This window comes from Plecotus auritus (genome assembly GCF_963455305.1).
Source record: "Plecotus auritus genome assembly, chromosome: 8".
Lineage (NCBI taxonomy): Eukaryota > Metazoa > Chordata > Mammalia > Chiroptera > Vespertilionidae > Plecotus > Plecotus auritus.
Genome location: NC_137782.1, coordinates 29,729,912 through 29,749,036, shown reverse-complemented (window position 1 = coordinate 29,749,036; position 19,125 = coordinate 29,729,912). Strand labels below are relative to the sequence as shown.

The 19,125-nt window shown below is 44.3% G+C and overlaps 2 protein-coding genes across 7 annotated transcripts in view; one reads left to right on the top strand and one right to left on the bottom strand.

Moving 5' to 3' along the window:
* RUVBL1 (RuvB like AAA ATPase 1) overlaps window positions 1-7,093 on the bottom strand; it is a 37,094-nt gene extending 30,001 nt beyond the window's left edge. The window contains exons 1-3 of the mRNA XM_080685570.1: window positions 6,853-7,093; window positions 3,633-3,719; window positions 1,025-1,157 (exon numbers count right to left, since the gene is read on the bottom strand). Coding sequence (XP_080541696.1) covers window positions 1,025-1,157; window positions 3,633-3,719; window positions 6,853-6,993 — 361 coding nt within the window. The 5' untranslated portion in view covers window positions 6,994-7,093. The remainder of the gene's footprint in view (window positions 1-1,024; window positions 1,158-3,632; window positions 3,720-6,852) is intronic.
* A 123-nt stretch (window positions 7,094-7,216) lies between these two features.
* EEFSEC (eukaryotic elongation factor, selenocysteine-tRNA specific) overlaps window positions 7,217-19,125 on the top strand; it is a 277,246-nt gene continuing 265,337 nt past the window's right edge. For 4 of the 6 annotated variants that reach the window (XM_080685566.1, XM_080685568.1, XM_080685564.1 and 1 more), the window contains exon 1: window positions 14,767-15,165. In XM_080685566.1, coding sequence (XP_080541692.1) covers window positions 14,847-15,165 — 319 coding nt within the window. In that variant the 5' untranslated portion in view covers window positions 14,767-14,846. Of the gene's footprint in view, window positions 7,373-14,766; window positions 15,166-19,125 lie in introns of those variants that run through there. The other 2 variants (XM_080685567.1, XM_080685565.1) reach the window with 2 other exon arrangements.

Below are 19,125 nucleotides of genomic sequence, written 5' to 3'. Positions count from 1 at the left end.
TGAGATTTTCCCAGAGGTAGGCCAGAAGAAATAAGGACAGAAGCCTGCCCCACAAGTCCTAGCTGGCAAGAGGGAAACATTCGGGAGAGAGGTCATTCTCTCCTCACAGCAGCTCTTCAAAGCATGGGCCCTAGAATCAGACAAATTAGGTTAAAACTAGAGCTCTGCTTCTTACTAGCTGGGTCACTATGGACAAGTTATTGAACTTTCTGAATCTGTTTTATAAGATGTTAAATGAGACTGAGAGCTTCCTCTCGGCAGAGGGAAAGGCTGTAATCAATGCATGGGCCTGGCACATAACAAACACTCCATATGGTAGCTCCAAGCCCTACGAGATTGGCACTGCCAGCCTCAAAGCTCTGCCAGTGACCAAATAGTATCATCACTCTCTGACAGGCCACAGTTCTTCTGGCTCAATATCCAGAACCAGGGGCTTTCTGGCAGCACGACACACAATTCTTTTGGCTTAAGTCCAAAACCTTTCCAATGGAAAGTCATCTCTAAAAACAAAAAGGCTTCTAGGAAAATCTGACTTGTTTTTTTTTAAGTACTTTTTTCTTTAAATATGTTTTTATTGATTTTTTAGAGAGAGAAACATATATGTAAGAAAGACAGAAACACTGATCGGTTGCCTCCCATACGCACCCCAACCAGGGACCGATGCCACAACCTGGGCTGGTGCCCTGCTGGCAATCAAAGTGGCAACCTTTCGGTGTACGGGACTATGCTCAACCAACTGAGCCACACCAGCCAGGGCCTGACTTGTTTCTTAAAAATCACTTTATAGCCATTTATTTTGTCAGGTTAAGAACCTCAGCCCTATAGCTAGGGCCCACGTTTGTTGCTTGTTAAAGCACCTCAATTAGAAAGTTGGGTTTTTGCTTTATTTGCAAAGATAACACTAATGGTGCCAAAAGAACAAGAGCAGTACAACAAATACAAATCATGAAGTCTTTTTCACAACCAGGAGGCTTTAGTGCACCGTGCACGTGAGAACTCCTCCTCCCACAAACATGATACTCACCAATGGCCCTGCGGAAGTTCTCCATCAGCACTTCTGTCTTCTTGATCTCCGTAGAGTAAACTTCACTCCCCACCATGGGGCAGAAAGGCACCTTACTACCCAGCTCCTGAGCAATAGCGAGAGCTAGAGCTGTCTACAGAAAACAATGAAAATGTACTTGTTTTACTTCTTGAAAATATGATCATCCAGAGACATATGCTATTAAAAAAAGTTATAACCAGAAACAACTGAAAATCTAGTCCTTTTAGTTTTAACATCAATTGGCATGTTTCACACAATAAATGTTTGATGACTCTTCTGTATTTATAATCTAAATGGCATTTTTAATCATCCCTGTAATTACAAGTTATCATTCATTGAGACCCAGTGCAGGCCCAACTCTAGTGCTTCACATGACCTCCCACTCACCCTATGAATTAGATACTACTACTATCACCACTTTACAAATGAGGAAACTGAAACACAGAGATATTAAATAACATATCCTAAGTACCATAGTCTAGAAAACGGAGGAGGGGGGATTTAAATACTGGTAGCAGGGTTACAGAGATCATATTCCCATCATAATTAGTATAGTCTTCCAAAACTGTCCCCTCAATATTAAAACAGGGTCCTGACCTAATCACTCAGAACACCACTACTGGGTCTTTGAGATAATTGCTGCCTATTTATACAGGTACAGGAAGACAACCTACAGGAAATCAAAAAATTACATGATGTTCACTTTATATTAAGTGGTCCACACATAATGAATACATGAGGTCAGGTTCTGAAGCTATGAACTGGTCTTAAATTATACTTGAACATGCCCTAGTAAAACTACAAGTTGATTTTTAGTAAGATAACCAGTTGTCAGATGCTAAACAGAAGCAGACTTAACAGATGTATGGTCAAACATCAAGTAGCAAAACCCAGACTTCTAAAGCTGGTACAGGACCGAGAAGTGCCATGACCTTCAATGCCATTCCATCTTTCCTCAACAGGAGTCTGAGTAAGGTCAGTTCCCAAGGTGTATGGGCTAAGGAAGAAAACAAGCTTGGTGTTGAAGAAAAACAAAGTGGCTTGCTCTCCCCCCCACCTTTTTAAAAAATATATTTTTATTGATTTCAGAGAGGAAGGAAGAGGGAGAGATAGAAACATCAATGATGAGAGATAATCACTGATTGGCTGCCTGCTGCACGCCCCCTACTGGGGATTGAGCTTGTAACCTGGGCATGTGCCCTTGACTGGAATTGAACCCAGGACCCTTTAGTCTGCAGGCCAATGCTCTATCCACTGAGCAAAACTGGCCAGGGCAACAAAGTGGCTCTCTGAGACAGTGTTATAAAATTGGCCCAGTAAAAGTTCAGCTTAGATTTTCTTTTCAATGCTCCTTTGGTGGTAGTTTTTGAGACACTAGAAACCTCTAGAGCAGTGGTTCTCAACCTTCCTAATGCCGGGACCCTTTAATACAGTTCATGTTGTGGTGACCCCCAACCATAAAATTATTTGTTGCTACTTCATAACTGTAATTTTGCTACTGTTATGAATCGTAATGTAAATATCTGTGTTTTCCGATGGTCTTAGGCTCTACAGCATTGGCCCACAGGTTGAGAACTGCTAGCAGGGTCGCCTAAGACCATCGGAAAACACAGATATTTACATTACGATTCATAACAGTAGCAAAATTACAGTTATGAAGTAGCAACGAAAATAATTTTATGGTTGGGGGTCACCACAACACGAGGAACTGTATTAAAGGGTCACGGCATTAGAAAGGTTGAGAAACACTGCTCTAGAGAATCAGCATATAATGTAGCCCAAAAAGCAGTGGCCTGAGCAGCCTATTCTCCTGTACCAAGAGGTCCTTTCAAAGAACCAGGGCTGAGGTGGGGGGGGCCCCCTCTGGGGTGTTTCAAATATCTAGCCAGTCCCTTATGGATTCCAACAAGCCATACTGCCTCCTCTGACTGAAAGGCCCCTTTCTTCCCTGCAAAGCCAATTTTCTCCCCACTCTGCAAGGCAAATGTCAAGATCAACCCTTCCAGTTTTACCAGCCCTCAGTGCTGCCTCCTACTCAACTTCCAGCTGCATTTAAGATCAATCAATACCATGCAGCTTAGTGTTCAACTAAAGCATTTTGTGCTGTCATGGTTTCCTCTCTCTGCCCTGAAAGCCCCTTGAAGATAAAAATCATGTCTCCAATTCCTATATTCTACCTCCCCCCCATCTCTCACACAGCTAGAGGAGTACTGGATAAAGTTAGCATTCAGAAAAATGCTTGCTGAGTGGTTTTCTTCCCTCCTCAAGTAAGATGTCACTGTGAAGATTTTATGAAGCCCTAGGCAAACAGAAATGTATTTCCAAAGCAAAGGAGCCTTGAAAGAGATAGGAGACAAATTCTAGAGACAATGAGACCCCCTCCACGGACTTCATTCTCTCTTCTCTGGAGGTAGTCCAGGATAATCTGGATTTTAGAAACTCAATTGTATTATTGCACATTGGTTTTAAAAAACATACATCGACCAATTTAGCTAAACAAAGACTAGTTAAGACAAAAACTTAATTTGGCTTAGACACTAAGTTCATTCTCTTGGGTAGATTAAAAAAAATGAGAGAAAATGAGTACCTTGCCAGTTCCAGGAGGTCCTGCCAACAAGACAGCTCTTCCAGCCATTTTCTTGCTTTTGATTAATTCTACTATCACGCCACATGCCTAGACACCACAATGGAAATAATAAATCAGTATTAAAATGTTCCACGAGGGGAAAAGTCCAGTCTCTGGCCCAAACAATTCACATACTCATTCAACTAACACTGAGTGCCAATACACTGCAGGCACTGTTCTAGGTGCTGGAGGCAGTGGATGGCAAGACAGAAAAGCCCTGTGCTCATGGAGCTCCTATTCCAGTGGCAGAGACCATCACAAAAACATTGTAGGAGATCACTACCATGAAGAAAAAAGGGTAATGACGGAGCCAGTGTCCGAGGCACAGGTTAGTTTAGAAAGAGTGATCTGGGAAGGCCTCTTTGATGACAATATATTTGATATACTGCAAAGTTCTAGGTATCTGGGCAGGAGTCAGTGCTGCATTCAAAGGAAACAGCATGCCCACGGGCAGAAAGGCTACAGTGACCAAAGTACAGGGAATAGGAGCATGGGTAGATGAGGCTGAAGAGGCAGGCAGGGGCCAGAACTCAGAACAGAATTTTAGTGTCCAAATTAAAGTCTGGATCTTATATACTTGTAATGGGAAGCTTCTGAAAAGGTCTTAGGCTATGTGTCATATTACGATGATTGTTTTTTAAAAGATTTTGATGGCTGCTGTGTAGAGAATAGACAGTAGGAGTGTAAATAGGAGCAGTGACATTTAGCCTGGGGACCAGATATAGACTCCAGGAGCCCACACACGTCCTGAAATTGAAAATTAAATTGGCACAAAATTATGCTTATGTGTTCACATGTGCATTTTTTGATTTACAGCTTTCATCAGATTCCCTAATTAACCCACTAAGGGTTAAGAATAAATGACATCACTACTAGTTGGTATCAGTTAACTATCCCAGGATCCTGCAAAAAATGCTGCAGGTGAGGTTAAATCTGTGGCATCATAAGATTCACTGAATGCCTTTCAAATTCACAAGATCAAATTTCTTGCCTTAGCTTTACCAGCCCTCAGTGCTGCCTCCTACTCACTACTGTACACTATTGACAGGCTCTTGTGAATACATCATGTCTTCTGTACCACTATTCCCCATAGACTGTGGAGAGTATCTTGGTACCACACTTAAGACAGGCCCTCAAAACTGTGGATTCAAGGAATGCATGTAGATGTACTATATTCCACTTCTGATTCACCTGGAAAAGCACAGTGTTCTTAATATAGCCTAGAAGCTATTCTTCAGATGCTGCATCTCTAAAAGATAACTACCATTATGGTCTTTCTATAGAGCCTTATGTCATAATCCTCAGTATTAAAAGTCTTTGGGAAACTCAAAAGAGGTAGAAGAGACTTTCCAAACCTTGGATATGTACTCTTATTCATGGACTAGGAACTCTTCCATTTACTCTTCCTCAGTTTAAGTTCCAAGTTCTCTCCAGTAAGGTGTGTTCAGTGAATACTAAAATTTAAAAAGTAAAAACTGGAAGGGCCTTTAAAAGATACCTAGTTAAACTCTCTCCTTTTTTCAGATGAGGATATTAAGCACCTGCAAGAAGGCTGATGTGACCAGGCATACAAGGATCTGGTAGCTGAGTTGGGATGCCTATTAATTCAATAAATACTGATGCCTATAATGAGTATTTAATAATATTACTGGTCTCTATCCTCAGGAAGCTCATAGTTGTACAGAGGCTTACAGCATCAACGTTAAGAGCACGGATTCTAGATTCAATAGACTTGGGTTTAAACTCTGGCTCTACCACTACCAGCTGAGTGACCTTGGACCTACCTACCTAACCTCTGTGAACCACAATTTCCTTATCTGACAACAGAGTTCATAATAGCGGCACACATGCTAAAGCATTTAAGGGCAAAGAGTACTACTGTCTGCAACTTACTTTGAAATGCAAAAGTGGATTGGTAGATTGATAAGTGTTAATTGTAGAATTTAGGCACACAGGTATTCACTATATCAGTCTTACAACTTTTTTGTATGTCTGAAAGTGTCATGGTAAAGTGGGGGAGAGCCATTAGGGTGGAGGGGAAAACAAGACAATGGAGATAAAGCTGCTTAGTATAGTGCTTGGCTAACTCAACCAATGTTAGCTATTTGCAGTAGCAGGTCCTTAGTAAGCAGAAGCTGTATAAAGAGAAATTTGAAAGACACCTTATCATGTCAATATTGCCTTTTAGAAAAGACAATGCTCAAAAAGGAAGCCAGAGGTTTTTCTTTGGCCCTTTCTATTAGCACAATTGGGCTAGGAGGAAATAATCTTAATCTCATTATTAAGGTTTCTGTAGCTGCTAAACCACAGCAAGGCCAAGGGGCATGAATTTGAGCACAGCAAACTGACACATGGATGTAATGTCATAGGCAGTACTAAACTGGGAGTCAGAATGACAGGTAGGTACAAACCCCAGCATTGCCACTGCTAAATTGAGTGGCAAGTGGGTAGGTGAAGTGACCTCTTTCATCCTCATTTTTAATCTGCAAAAATAATAATACAAAGAGCTCAAATAACTCTGTGATTATAATGTAGGTGAAAGAATTTGACATCACTGCCACTTAAAAAAAGTGGATTGAATTGGAATGGTCAAAAGGATGCTGGGAGTGTAGGTAAAAACAGATTGCTTCTCCCTGTAACTCGCACTTCCCTCCTTCAGCTCCCAGGCCCTGGGAATCACAGTAAGCTTTTTAAGGTTGGTCACTCCCCTACTTTAAAATACTCATAGCATTGACAAAAATCCAAATTTCTTATCATAGCCGGCAAAGCCCCGCAGGAAGTGGCCCCAACAAAATATGATAATTATTTTCTTTACTGGTTTACTAGTAAATGTTTATCGTCTGTCTCTTACCACACTAAAATGAAAACTCCATGAGAGCAGAGACCTGATTTATCTTGCTCCCCGCTGGATCCCCGCGAACAGAGCATGGCAGGGCGGGGGGCGGGGGGAGGGTTCACTCAAGATTTGTGGTCAAGGAGGTGAAGTAAGCAGTCAACCTCTCCAGTGGGGTCATCACCTGCTCTGCTGGACCGCCCCACTCCCGTCCCAGCGAGGTACCTCCTCGTCGTCCCCATAGTCAATTTTCACTGCCCCGAGGAAACTTCAGCGGGACACCCCGGCTCCTCGCCACTGCGGCCCTGCTCAGCGCCCCAACCCCAGGCCGCCCGCCAGCCAGCCCACCTCTCGCGCGTTCTCCTGGCCCACGAGCCCTGAGGCCGCCTGCTTGGCCAAGCCGCTCTCGTCCAGCCCCAGCCCCTTCACGTGGCTGTGGGAAGCGATGCGCTGCGTCTTCGTGGTGCTCTTTACTTCCTCAATCTTCATCTTGTACAGGTCGGGAGCCAAGACCGGCGTGGGAAACCAGGAGCGAGTAACACACGCCTGGAACCCCGGTTACCATGCGGCCGTAACTAGGCGGTTGGTCAGGGCCCGCCTTGTTCGGCGCTCTATTGGCGGAGGCGGAAACGCCTCCGCTCTTCATTGGCTGGTGGCTGGCTCCGCCCCACCTACTTCCGTCTGTGTTCACGGATTTCCATTCCCCACACCCGGTGTTTGGGCCGGCTAGAGACGCCGGTGCAACACAGACTGGTCAGCCAAGCCTGGGGTTTGATCTGGGGCTGAAGCATTGCCAGGAGGTCAGGGTCATAATCGTGCCATCCTATACATTTCGTATTGGAACGTCATATCCTTCAGCGAAGCTCAGGTAATTACTTCCGTTTGGATTTAGAGAAACAAGTTTAGAGTTTAAGCTTTGACTTTTGCTTAGTTTTCTGACTTCCACACTTTTGTGTCTCCCTAGGGAGGCCCAACTCAGCCAGCCAATCACTCCCACCTTGCAACCCGGGAATCGAACCCATGACCTCCTGGTTCAGGGTTGACACTCAACCACTGAGTCACACCGGCCAGGCTGGAAGTCATGCAGTTTTGCTGCATGTATTTTACACACTGGATATTAAGGAACTTGGTAGTGATTTCTGTCAGTGAATGGAACCTTTGGCATTTTTAGAGCCTGAAAAAGCAGAAGCAAGGCCTTGGAAAGCTGAGGTTACTGTTGGCCTATGATTCATTAACCCTATAATTATCACCTCTAGGTCACTCCAAAAGATCACTTAACATTTCATTGACTTATTCCTGGTCATTCAGAGGTGAATAGTAATCCTTTCACCCTGTGGAGGAGGGAGTCTTTCATCTAGTAGTCAAAGTGAGGCACTCTGAGGAACTAACTTCTTTGTATATTATCCAGTTAGGAGAGAAGACCACTATACATTTATTATTTTAAGCCCCAAACTTTGGCACAAAGTAAAGAGAAAGGTTTCCTTTCAGCCAAATAAGGAGGTGGTAGGATGACTTTGGAGCCCAGAGGAATCTGTAGGAGCACTTGGTCCAGTGGTTTTCAAACCACATTTCCTAGAGTTGTAGAATTCTTTCATGGCCAGTATGAATGGGGAAGAGGGAACGCTAAGAATATAGGATACTAATTCCAAGACCCTACCTTCCCTTCCACCAAAGCTCTTCCATTTTTTTTTTTACTGCTGAAGAACAGTTTAAAAATCACTGATCTGGCCCTCGCTGGTTTGTCTCAGTGGATAGAGCGTCAACTTGCAGACTGAAGGGTTCTGGGTTTGATTCCAGTTGGGGCCACAGGCCCGGGTTGCCGACTTGATCCCTAGTGGGGGGCATGCAAGAGGCAACCAATCAATTATTCTCTCTCATCATTGATGTTTCTATCTCTCTCTCCCTCTCCCTTCCTCTCTAAAATTAATAAAAAAATTTAAAAAAAAATCATCAATCTGACTTAGCATTCTCACTTTACAGGTAAGGAAATTGAGGCCCTAAAAGGGGATGGAAATTGTCCAACGTCACAAATTGATCAATTGCCTGACAAGAGTCCCAGACCCCAGATCTGGGGTGCAAAGAAGCTGGACCTGGGCGGCCAGTGTGGCTCCATGGTTGAGCATCAACCTGTGAACCAGGAGGTCAAGATTTGATTCCCGGTCAGGGCACATGCCTGAGTTGCGGGCTTGATCCCGTGTGGGGTGTGCAGGAGGCAGCCAATCAATGATTCTCTCTCAGCATTGATGTTTCTATCTTTCCCTCTCTTCCTCTCTGAAATCAATAAAAAAAAAAAAAGAAGAAGAAAAAGAAGCTGGACCTGGTTGCAGATCCAGACAGCGCCTTTTATTTAGACAGATGTCTCTATGGTGGGCCAGTGTCTGAGATACACAAGCTGAATGAAGGGCAGGTGAGGCCTGCAGTAGTGGACATGGGTTATTTTGCCTACCCAGAATCCAACCAACTTCCTCTGATTCTCACCACTAATTTTTTTAGAGAACCACACACTTTGAGTCTAAGTGGTTTGGATGGGTTGACCCCACCCCACAGGATTGTTTCAGGAATGGATGCAGAACCCTGGCCTATCAACGTATCCCATCCTCCTGGACATGCTGATTCGTTTGAGAATGTGAGTGGGCAATCTAATGACAGTCCTGACACTTCTATATTTTATATTTTTTACATATTGGTTCATGGGTGTCCAAGTGATCTTTGCTACTTCATGAGAAGACTCTGCCTGAAAATGGAGCCAACACAGAGGAGGAAAGCTGATAAGAGATTCCTGATGAAATCCTTTGAATTCCCTTATCCAGCCTTGCTCACTTGCAATGTAATACGACACTGAAATTGGGACTTAAAATAGTTTGAGTTAGGTTTTTACCTGTGGGTACTGAAAATCCATATTAGTTGAATGGTGCATATGCAAGTAATGGTGTGGACTGCTACATTCCAGAATTGTGCTGTGTGAAAACCCCAGGACTGCCAACTCTCTCACTCCCATGACCCTTGCTCTTTAACCTCCAATCCATCCATCCTTCTTTTCTCCAGTCCAAGTAAGTTCATTTCAGCCATTTGGTTTCCAACCCTTTGTTCCCTCCTGGACTTGACTTCTTTCACACCTGACCTTTGAACCCACAATCCCAGGTCAAGCCTACCTCTGCCTTCACTGCCTCATGAAGGCTGCTATGTATGTCAGCAGGCAATTATTCAATGGCCTGTTATACCATTATGGTCTCCAGCTTGAGCTGAGCACTCAGAGCTGCCCAAATAATGATTAAGTATTTTTAGTTAGGATATTCTCACACATACTAGTACCTTCTATCCCATGGTCCAAGATGGCTGCTTTAGCTTCTCCTAAAAGGCTATGTTTGAACCAGCAAGGAGAAAAGGGGGAAGGGAAGGTATGCTCCTTCTGTTTAACCTTGACCTCAAGTTGCACCATGACTTCTACTTATATCCCAATGGTCAGACTTAATCAAATAGCTGCAAGGGAGTCTGGGAAATGTAGTCTTTAGCTGAAAAGATATGTGCCCCACTGAAAATTCTTTTCCTGTGTAAAAAGAGGGAGAAGCTAGGTTGGGAAACAATTCTTAATCTCTATCCTAAACTTCTATTTGCCAAGCACTGCTAGATTATTCTTGTATACTGATTTAAGTACAGACATGATCTTTCTCCTAATCAAGGTAACTCTACTAACTGGCTTTCAGATAACAATCTAGGCCCCACTTCATCTCTCAGAGGCCTCAATACATCCATTACCCTCCTTTTCTTGTATTTCATCTATTCTCCCTGATAATTCCCCACAGGATATAAACATACTAAATTGTTTCCATCTTAAAACACATTATATTCAATGATGAAACACTGAATTTTTTTCTTCCTAAGATCAGGAACAAGACAAGGATGCCTGCTTTTACCATTGCTATTTAACATAGTAGTGGAAGTTCTAGCCAGAACAATTAGGCAAGAAAAAAATGAAATAAAGGCACCCAAATTGGAAAGCAAGAAGTCAAACTAGCTCTCTTCTTAGATAACATAATTTTTTAAATTTATCTTTATTGTTGAAAGTATTACAGATGTTCCCTTATTTTCCCCATTGACCCTTCCACCCTGCACCTGTTCTCCCAGCCTGACCCCCTGCCGCCCCAGGTTCTACAAGCTGTCCACATTTCTGGGTTCATGACCTTACATCTTCGAAAAGAGGAATGGCTAATAGAGTCTTTCTCCTGATGTCATTTCTCTGGTTCTGACCCTCCTGCTTTCCTCTTATAAGGACCCTTGTGATTATATTGTAACCAGATAACCAATGTGTCTGGGCTGCCTGTCACTACTTGAGCCAATTAAGCAGAGACAGGGTTGAATCATATATGGGTGTGTATTCCAATATTGCTGGCAGTATGGGAGAGCAGCAGGTCATCCACAAAAAATCTGCTCTCCAACCCCCCATAAACCAGCTGCTTATATTGGGTAGGACAAAGATTACCTGGTGAAGTAGGCAAAAGGAATAAGAATGGGTATGCAAAATGGGTTTTATAGGCACTGGGAAGTAGGCAATTCGTGCTGAGACAGTACTCCATTGTTTGGGCAATAAGATTGTTAATCTTTCCATGATAATAGGCAGTTCTTGATTGGGAATGAACTGCATTCCAAGGTTGACTCCTAGGTCCAAGGTTGACTGCCAGGTACAACTCCCAGCCAGATTAGAATGCCCTTTCTTTAATCAGAACAAGGCAATCACAGTTAACAGAGCATGATTAATATTTCTTATAACTATAGCTAGTTCCCAATATTTTATTTTTGCCCCTAACATTATCAGGCCCATAGGATAGTCTATCTCCCATCTTAAGTTCCTTCACTAAATCACACCTACAAAGTCCCCTTTACTATGTTGGGTATCATACTCACAAGTGCCAGGATACAGACATCTATGAAGGGCTGTTATTCTGCCATGGCCAGGCTCCCCTCCTGGGATTCCATTACAACCCCAACTGATTTACCCAGGTTTTAATCCAGTATCAGAGGGCACACTTTTGTATTGCTTGCTCTGGACAAAATTCCAGGTTTTTCTCCCATTATGCTAACTTGGGTTACATGCTCACTACCAGTCCAATTGTCAAGGCTAGTGGAATGGATCTGAGTCTCAGGCTCACGCTTGGAGCTAGAGTGGGGTCAACACCTACAGTGACCCAGAGGAAAGGAAGTGAGATATCTCCTAGGAATGTGGTCGGCAAACTGCGGCTCGCGAGCCACATGTGGCTCGCGAGCCAGAGTTTGCCGCTCTGTTGACTAATGAGTTTGCCGACCACTGCGTAAGGCATTACCCTTACCCAGAAGTTTGACTTCAGGTTAAAGACATTAGTACATTATTAAAATGTTTTTTAAGTGTTTTTCCCTAAGGCAGTGGTCGGCAAACTCATTAGTCAACAGAGCCGCAAACCACGGCTTGTGAGCTGCATGTGGCTCGCGAGCCGCAGTTTGCCGACCACTGTCCTAGGAGAATCAAGGGTTCTTACAGAAGGAGGAGGAGTGAAGGCTGACCATTACAGACCATAATGATCTTGCAAAATATGATTATATCCATATGGAGATGTAAGAAATGGTGAGTTGCACGGTTACCATGGGGTAGGGCCATAATTTGAACCTGCATGGAACCAGTTCCTTACAGGACATCATCTTTCTCATCCTGTGACTAAGGTGGCATTAGCAGCTCTGTTTAGTGCTGGCAATGCCATGAAACATGGCTGGTGGCTTGGGTGACAATCTCATCCCAGGTTATTATGGGACATATGGAAGAAGGTAATGGTTAACACAATCACTGGCACGGTATATACCCTCAGAGAAAAGGAAAATTTCCATTTCACTCCTAAAAGAATCTTTAAAGGCAAAACTCAAATCAAAGAGCAAAGTATAATAACTTCCTCTGGGTAAATTTATAATTAATCCTGGATTAATTGGCTTTAATGAAATCGAATTAATTACTAGCTGTTTGTAAAGAACTTTCAACTACGTGAGTACAAAATGGCATTAAAGAAACAGAAAGGAACCAGCATCACATTAAGGAAAAATCCCAAATAATCACAGTTCTGCAGACTGTTTCCTGTCAGTCATTTCCCAGGGACTGTGCACAGCCTGTGGGACTGTGAGACCCGGGAGTCTGCTATAGAGGAGGTATTTTTGAGCTAGAGGTTTGGGAGTGAGTACTCTCAAGGAAGAGTTATGGAACATTTGCATGTGCTAGTCCTCAGCTATCAAAGATGTGCAAGACCTGGCCGTGTGGCTCATTTGCCCGGGGTGAGGGTGGGGGGTGTGTAGGAGGCAGCCCATTGAAGTTTCCCTCTCACATTGATGTTTTTCTTTCTCTCTTCCTCTTTCTCTAAAAAATCAATTAAAAAATCTTTAAAAAAATGTGTAAAGGATCCTCAGCCTATAGGCTAGGGGGAGAGCATCAGAGCACCAGTCAAGCAAACTTGACTCAGTGTAGTAGATTCCAGGATAGAGACAAAAAACACAATGAAGGAGAGTGATGTGGCCTGGATTTTGCTGGCAACAGCACACCAGTTTCAATAGGGAGTCCCCCCTTTCCTTCTGGCTCTTGGAGTGAGCTTATGACTTATGCCTGGCCAGGGAGAGCATTGTGTTTCTCTGCTTAGTGCTGGGGCACAGGACTTCATTGAAGACAATGACTTGAATTGGACATCATGTGAAGTTGCTGAGGTTGCAAGCTTGGAGGTATTGACAGCTATCTTGTCACCATGAGGAGAGAGCCTGCCTAGGAATGAAAGCAACCTAGAGGAAGGAGGAACAGAGATATAGAGAGAAACAAAGTTGGTGCCATTGTGTCATCATCTGAGCCCTGGCTGAGGCTCTGGGTTATCACAACTGAAGCTGCTCTAAACACTTATGCATTGGTTTCTGTGTGAACATGTCTTCATTTTACTTGGCTCAATACCTAGGAGTAGGAATGCTGGGTCAATTTTATAAGAAACTGCTGAACTATTTTCCAGAGTGGCTGTGCCATTTTCCATTCCCCCCAGCAATATAAGAGTTGTTTTGTTTTAATTTTAACCTTTCTAATAGGTGTGTAGTGGTAGCTCACTGTGATTTCAATGTACTGAAATCATTTTTCTGCATCAGCTTTGCTCTCCTATGGCCTATTCTCCATATAGAAACCAGAGCAATGCTTTTTACACATACGTTAGGTGAAGGTGTAAACCAATGATGGTCTGTCCGTACAATGGAATAATAAACAGCGATAAAAAGAAGTATGCACTGCAGTTACAGGCAACAACGTGGGTGAATCTCAGATGCACTAAGTGAAAGAAGCTGGACTCAAAAGGCTATCCATTGTATGCTCCTATTTACATCATGTTCTGGGAAAGGCAAAGCTTGTAGGGGTAGAGAACATGGGTCAGTGGCTTCCAGGGTTTAAAGGTGTGGAAGTGTTTGATCACAGAGGGGTTTCTTGGAGGGTTGTGGAACTGTTTTGTATCCTGATTATGGTGGTGGTTACATGACTGTGGATTTGCCAAAGCACATAGAACCATACACCAGAAAGAATGAATTTTATTGTTACAGTTACCCAGGTAAGAGATGAAGGCTTGGACCAAGTGCTAACAGTGCAGGTGGTGAGATGTGGTTGCATTCTAAGGATAAAATCAATGGGACTGGTTGATGAATTGGATGTTGGATATAAAAGGAAGAGAGGACTCATGGATTGAGCCAGGTTTACTGCCTGAGGAACTGAGAATGTAGTTCTCCCTAAATGTGATGGGGGCTGCTGGTGGAGTGAGGACACGAAGTTTGAGATACCTATTAGCCATTCAAGTTGTATGTATAAGCCTGCAGTTAAGAGAGAAGTCTGGTTAGAGATATCCATTAAAAGTCGATGGCTCTTAAAGCCAAGAGAGAGGAAAGATCACCAGGGAGGGAGGGAGGGAGGGAGTGAGTGATGAGTGAGGAAGTAAGAGGGCCGAGTGAGTGAGTGATGAGTGAGGAAGTAAGAGGGCCGCGCTCACCGCCATCCAGGGTCCAGGGTTCTGATTCTCTGTGTATTCTAGCTTTGCAGTGGATGGCAGGATGGATTCCCCAATCTCAGGTTCCTCCAAGCTTTAGGTGGGAGGAGCCAGGTGAGCAGCACTGTATTCGGCGACTTCGGTAGAGTCCCATCCTGGGGCACCCTCCTTCTGCGCTGTGTCTGGCGATGCCCATAGGTGCGGAAGGCGGAAACTTCGGGGCCGGAACTGGAATGTCTGTCGCGCGGGTGACGGAGGGGACAGCTTAAAGGGTCGGACTGCAGCTGCGGCCGCGGGAGGGGCGAACCGGCTGGTGTTTAGGGTGGCGGCGGCATGGCAGGGGTGCGGGTAAACGTGAACGTGGGCGTGCTGGGCCACATTGACAGTGGCAAGACGGCGCTGGCGCGGGCGCTGAGCACCACGGCCTCTACCGCCGCCTTCGACAAGCAGCCGCAGAGCCGCGAGCGCGGCATCACGCTCGACCTGGGCTTCTCGTGCTTCTCGGTACCGCTGCCCGCGCGCCTGCGATCGGCGCTGCCCACGTCCTACCCCGCAGCGCCGGAGACCGGGCCTGAGCCTGGCGAGCCGCAGCTTCAGGTCACGCTGGTCGACTGCCCCGGGCACGCCTCCCTCATCCGGACCATCATTGGCGGTGAGCGCGGGCCGGGGACGGGAGCCGGGCTCGCGGACGCTGGGCGGAGCGGCCGGGCTCCGCTGCCTGGCGAGGGAGATCACCTCGCTCAGTAGGTGGGGCCAGCGAGGCTCCGAGAGGCGGACGGGACTTGCCCAAGGCCCCCTGCGCTTGACTTGGAAGCTTTCCCCCACCCAGCACAACTGAGCAGGAAGGTGCTTTCCTTAAAAAAGAAAAAAAAAAGTTTTTGAGTTTTCAAAAAGTCAAGATGTGTTTGTAATACACGAACAAACTGAAAAGAGTACAAAAATTATATACGTAAAAAAATGTCACAAAAAGGTCTCCACTCACCTGTCCTTTGGTCGCCTTGTTCCCATTCCCAGAGTCAACACTGTTCCCAGTTTCTTGTGTATAATTTCAGAAAAACTCATATAAAGACAAGCAAATATGTGTATACCTATATCCCCCTACTTATTTTTCTTCTTCTTCTTCTTCTTCTTCTTCTTCTTTTTTTTTTACAAATTGGTAACAACATATACACTATTTTACTCTAAGGGTTCCATATCTGTACATATAAAGCTACATCATTCTTTTAAAGATCTCATAAAATTCCATTGTATACTTGCACCAACATTTCTTAACTATCTCTCTCTTTTTTTTTTTTTACAAAGGTGGAAATTTATTGAAAACAAGTACAGACTCCCATGTGGGGAGGTGGAAAGAGTCCCTTCTTAACTATCTCTTAATGATGGATATTTATGTTGTTTCAAGTTTTTGCTAATGATGCTTCAGTGAATTTTCTAGAACAGAAATCTTTGATGGATGTGCTAGTATATCTGAAGGATAAGCTCCTAGAACTGAACTGGCTGGAGCAAAGGGCATGTGTATATATATTTTCAATATTTTTATTTATTTCAGAGAGGAAGGGAGAGGGAGAGATAGAAGCATCAGTGATGAGAGGGAATCATTGCTAATTGCCTTCTGCCCGATTGGGGATCGAGCCCGCAACCTGGGCATATGCCCCGACTGGGATTCGAACTGTGACCTCCTGGTTCCTAGGTTGACGCTCAACCACTGAGCCACTGCTGGGCCAGATGATTATTTTTTATTGAACATGTTTAACCCGTGGTTCTACAACAACAGCATCTTCAGAGATTTATTAAAAGGGATGAAAAACAGTGACATAGGCATAGATTTGAAATATATCAAAGGCATAGATTTGGCTCAGTGGCTGTCGACTTATGAGCCAGGAGGTCACGGTTTGACTCTCGGTCAGGGCACATGCCCAGCTTTCAGAGGACTCGATCCCTAGTGGGGGGCATGCGGGAGGCAGCAGATCAGTGATTCTCTCTCATCATTGATGTTTCTATCTCTCCCTCTCTGAAATCAATAAAAACATAAAAAAAGAGAAATCAAAGAATTTTGAAAAGTTCTATGTGGGGAGGAGGATGATCAGGGGCAACTGGAAGTAGAGCCAAAGCAGGTTCCTAGCTGTCACCACTTGGCTCATCAGTGGCATCTTGAAAATCTTACAGAGCATGTCTTTCTCCTCGGACCTTCCCAGCAGCTGTTTTGCTGGTGCCGTAGGGCCAGGCAGGCAAGGGTTGAAGGGAGTTTCTAGAAGTATGTTCTCTGGAGTATTGATTGGACCAGTCGGTGCAAATCCCAACTTGTCTTCCACATGGACTCTGACATGAGCATAACATGGTCTGTCTTGGGCTGATGATTTTATTGGCCTGGTGGCGGATGGCCTAATTGGTCCATGGGCATTCCAAGTCCAATAATACAGTGATGAGTGTGTTAGGTGCTTTCATCATTGTTACTGCTTAACCGTTCCATGCTGTAGGCAGTCTGAGATACTAGTAATTTCCCCATTTTATAGTAGAGGAAATGGAGGCTCAAAGAAGAGAGGGGATCTGCCCAAGATCATGCTGCCTAATGCCTGCTACTCAAGCCATATATATATTTCAGTCCTCAGATGAATATAAAGGGGCATGTGACCTCTACCCTTTTCTCCTCCCCTTGTAACTGAATTCTGTTTGGTCACATCCAAATATATTTTAAGGCATGTACTCTGATTCAGTCTAGGTTGGAAGTGGAAGAGACAGATATTAAAAAAGAGAGAGAAGGCAAATTCTTAGGTTTTTTTTAGTATATAATGTAAAGTGGTGAAGGATGTACTTTTGGAGTCAGAACTGGGCTTGGGGCCTGGCTTTCACTCTTACTAACTATGACTTTTGAATCTAATTCTGGACCTTCCAAACACTGGCAGATAGTGGTAACTACGAAGCTCTTTATTGGCATTGCTTTTCTGGCATGTTTGCCACTTTCTGGGCAAACCCTACAAAAAGTGTGCTGGTTACCATAGAGCAGCTGAGGTAATTGGGATTTAGGAGTGTTGCTGATAAGTGACATAGCCCAGATGTGCTTCACTGCAAAGCTTTCCCCATGCTTCCTCAGACCACTTTATACTGCCACTGCCTGCTTCTAACATATACATTTATAGAGAAGCTTTTGATAGGATATAGAGGTTTCAGATACTGTCCTGATTCTATGTAAGCAATGCCCCAGGAATTAGGCAAGTCCTTGGTCTAGACCAGTGGTCGGCAAACTGTGGCTTGCGAGCCACATGCAGCTCCCAAGCCGTGGTTTGCCGCTCTGTTGACTAATGAGTTTGCTGACCACTGGGATAGGGGCTTAATCACAAGGAACAACAACAGCCTGTAATTATTGGAATCGAGAGTCTAGGTCAGTGGTGGGCAAACTCATTAGTCAACAGAGCCACAGTTTGCCAACCACTGGTCTAGAGTCCAGGCGTCCTCAAACTACGGCCCGCGGGCCACATGCGGCCCGCCGAGGACATTTATCCAGCCTGCCGAGTGCCGCTGCCTGTCCTGCTTAGCAGCTGACTCGTCCCGGGCCCGCAGTGCGCATAGGAATTTGTTCATAGTTTTTTTTAAACTATAGTCCGGCCCTCCAATGGTCTGAGGGACAGTGAACTGGCCCCCTGTTTAAAAAGTTTGAGGACCCCTGGTCTAGACTATAACATTATAGAAGAAAAGAAGAGGAATTTTTCTCTTATAGGTACATTGTGACTCTTTTTATTTTTCTCTTACCTCCTGAGTGAGACTTTCCTATTCTTGTTACAGGCATGAAAATGTGACCTGAGCACATTGGAATGGTGAGACCATGGCTGCTAGTATTTATCTTTAAATAGGTCAGATTCCCACCCTCCTTTTTAGGGAAATGAGAAAATAGAGTTTTTTCTTTTGAGGGGAAGGATGCTCACATTTGAGGTCTTACTCTGACCCAGGCCCATTGCCAAGAATTTGATTCTATGCAACAACCTCAAGTGGTGGGCATGTAGTGGGAATATTAATCCTATATTTAAGATGAGGAAACTGAAATTTGGAAAGTAAAATACCCTGGGCTGATGTTGCAACCTAACTCTGCTGCCCTTAACCTGGGTCTGGTCAATATCTTTAGTTATCCTCATGTTCCATAAGACCATGGATATCTTTGCCTTCTTGAAATGTCTACAGAGGCCAAATCCTGGCTTGTGGCAGCTGGACTCTTACAGTTCTGGACTTTGTTCTTCCTCTCCTAACCACTTGCACTCCTCCTCTCTAATTCATTCTCCACATAGTAGACAGTGTATTCCTCTTACAAATGATCATCAGATCTTGCCAACCCTCAGTTTCAAGACTCTCCAGTGGCTTCTTATTGTGCTTAGAGTAAAATCTAGCTTCCTTTTTATAGCCCACAGGAAGAGACCCTCTTTATGGTCAGGCCTTTGATTTCCAATGATCCCCATCCCTTCCTTCCCCTACTTTCAGCCACACTGGCTTCATTTCTACTTATTGAATGGGCCAGTCTTTGTACCTGCTGTTCCCTCTCTTTAGTCATCTGGCTCCCCATCATTTACGTCTCAGTTTGAATGTCACTTCAGAGAGGCCTCCTCTGATCTTCCTATCTAAAGTG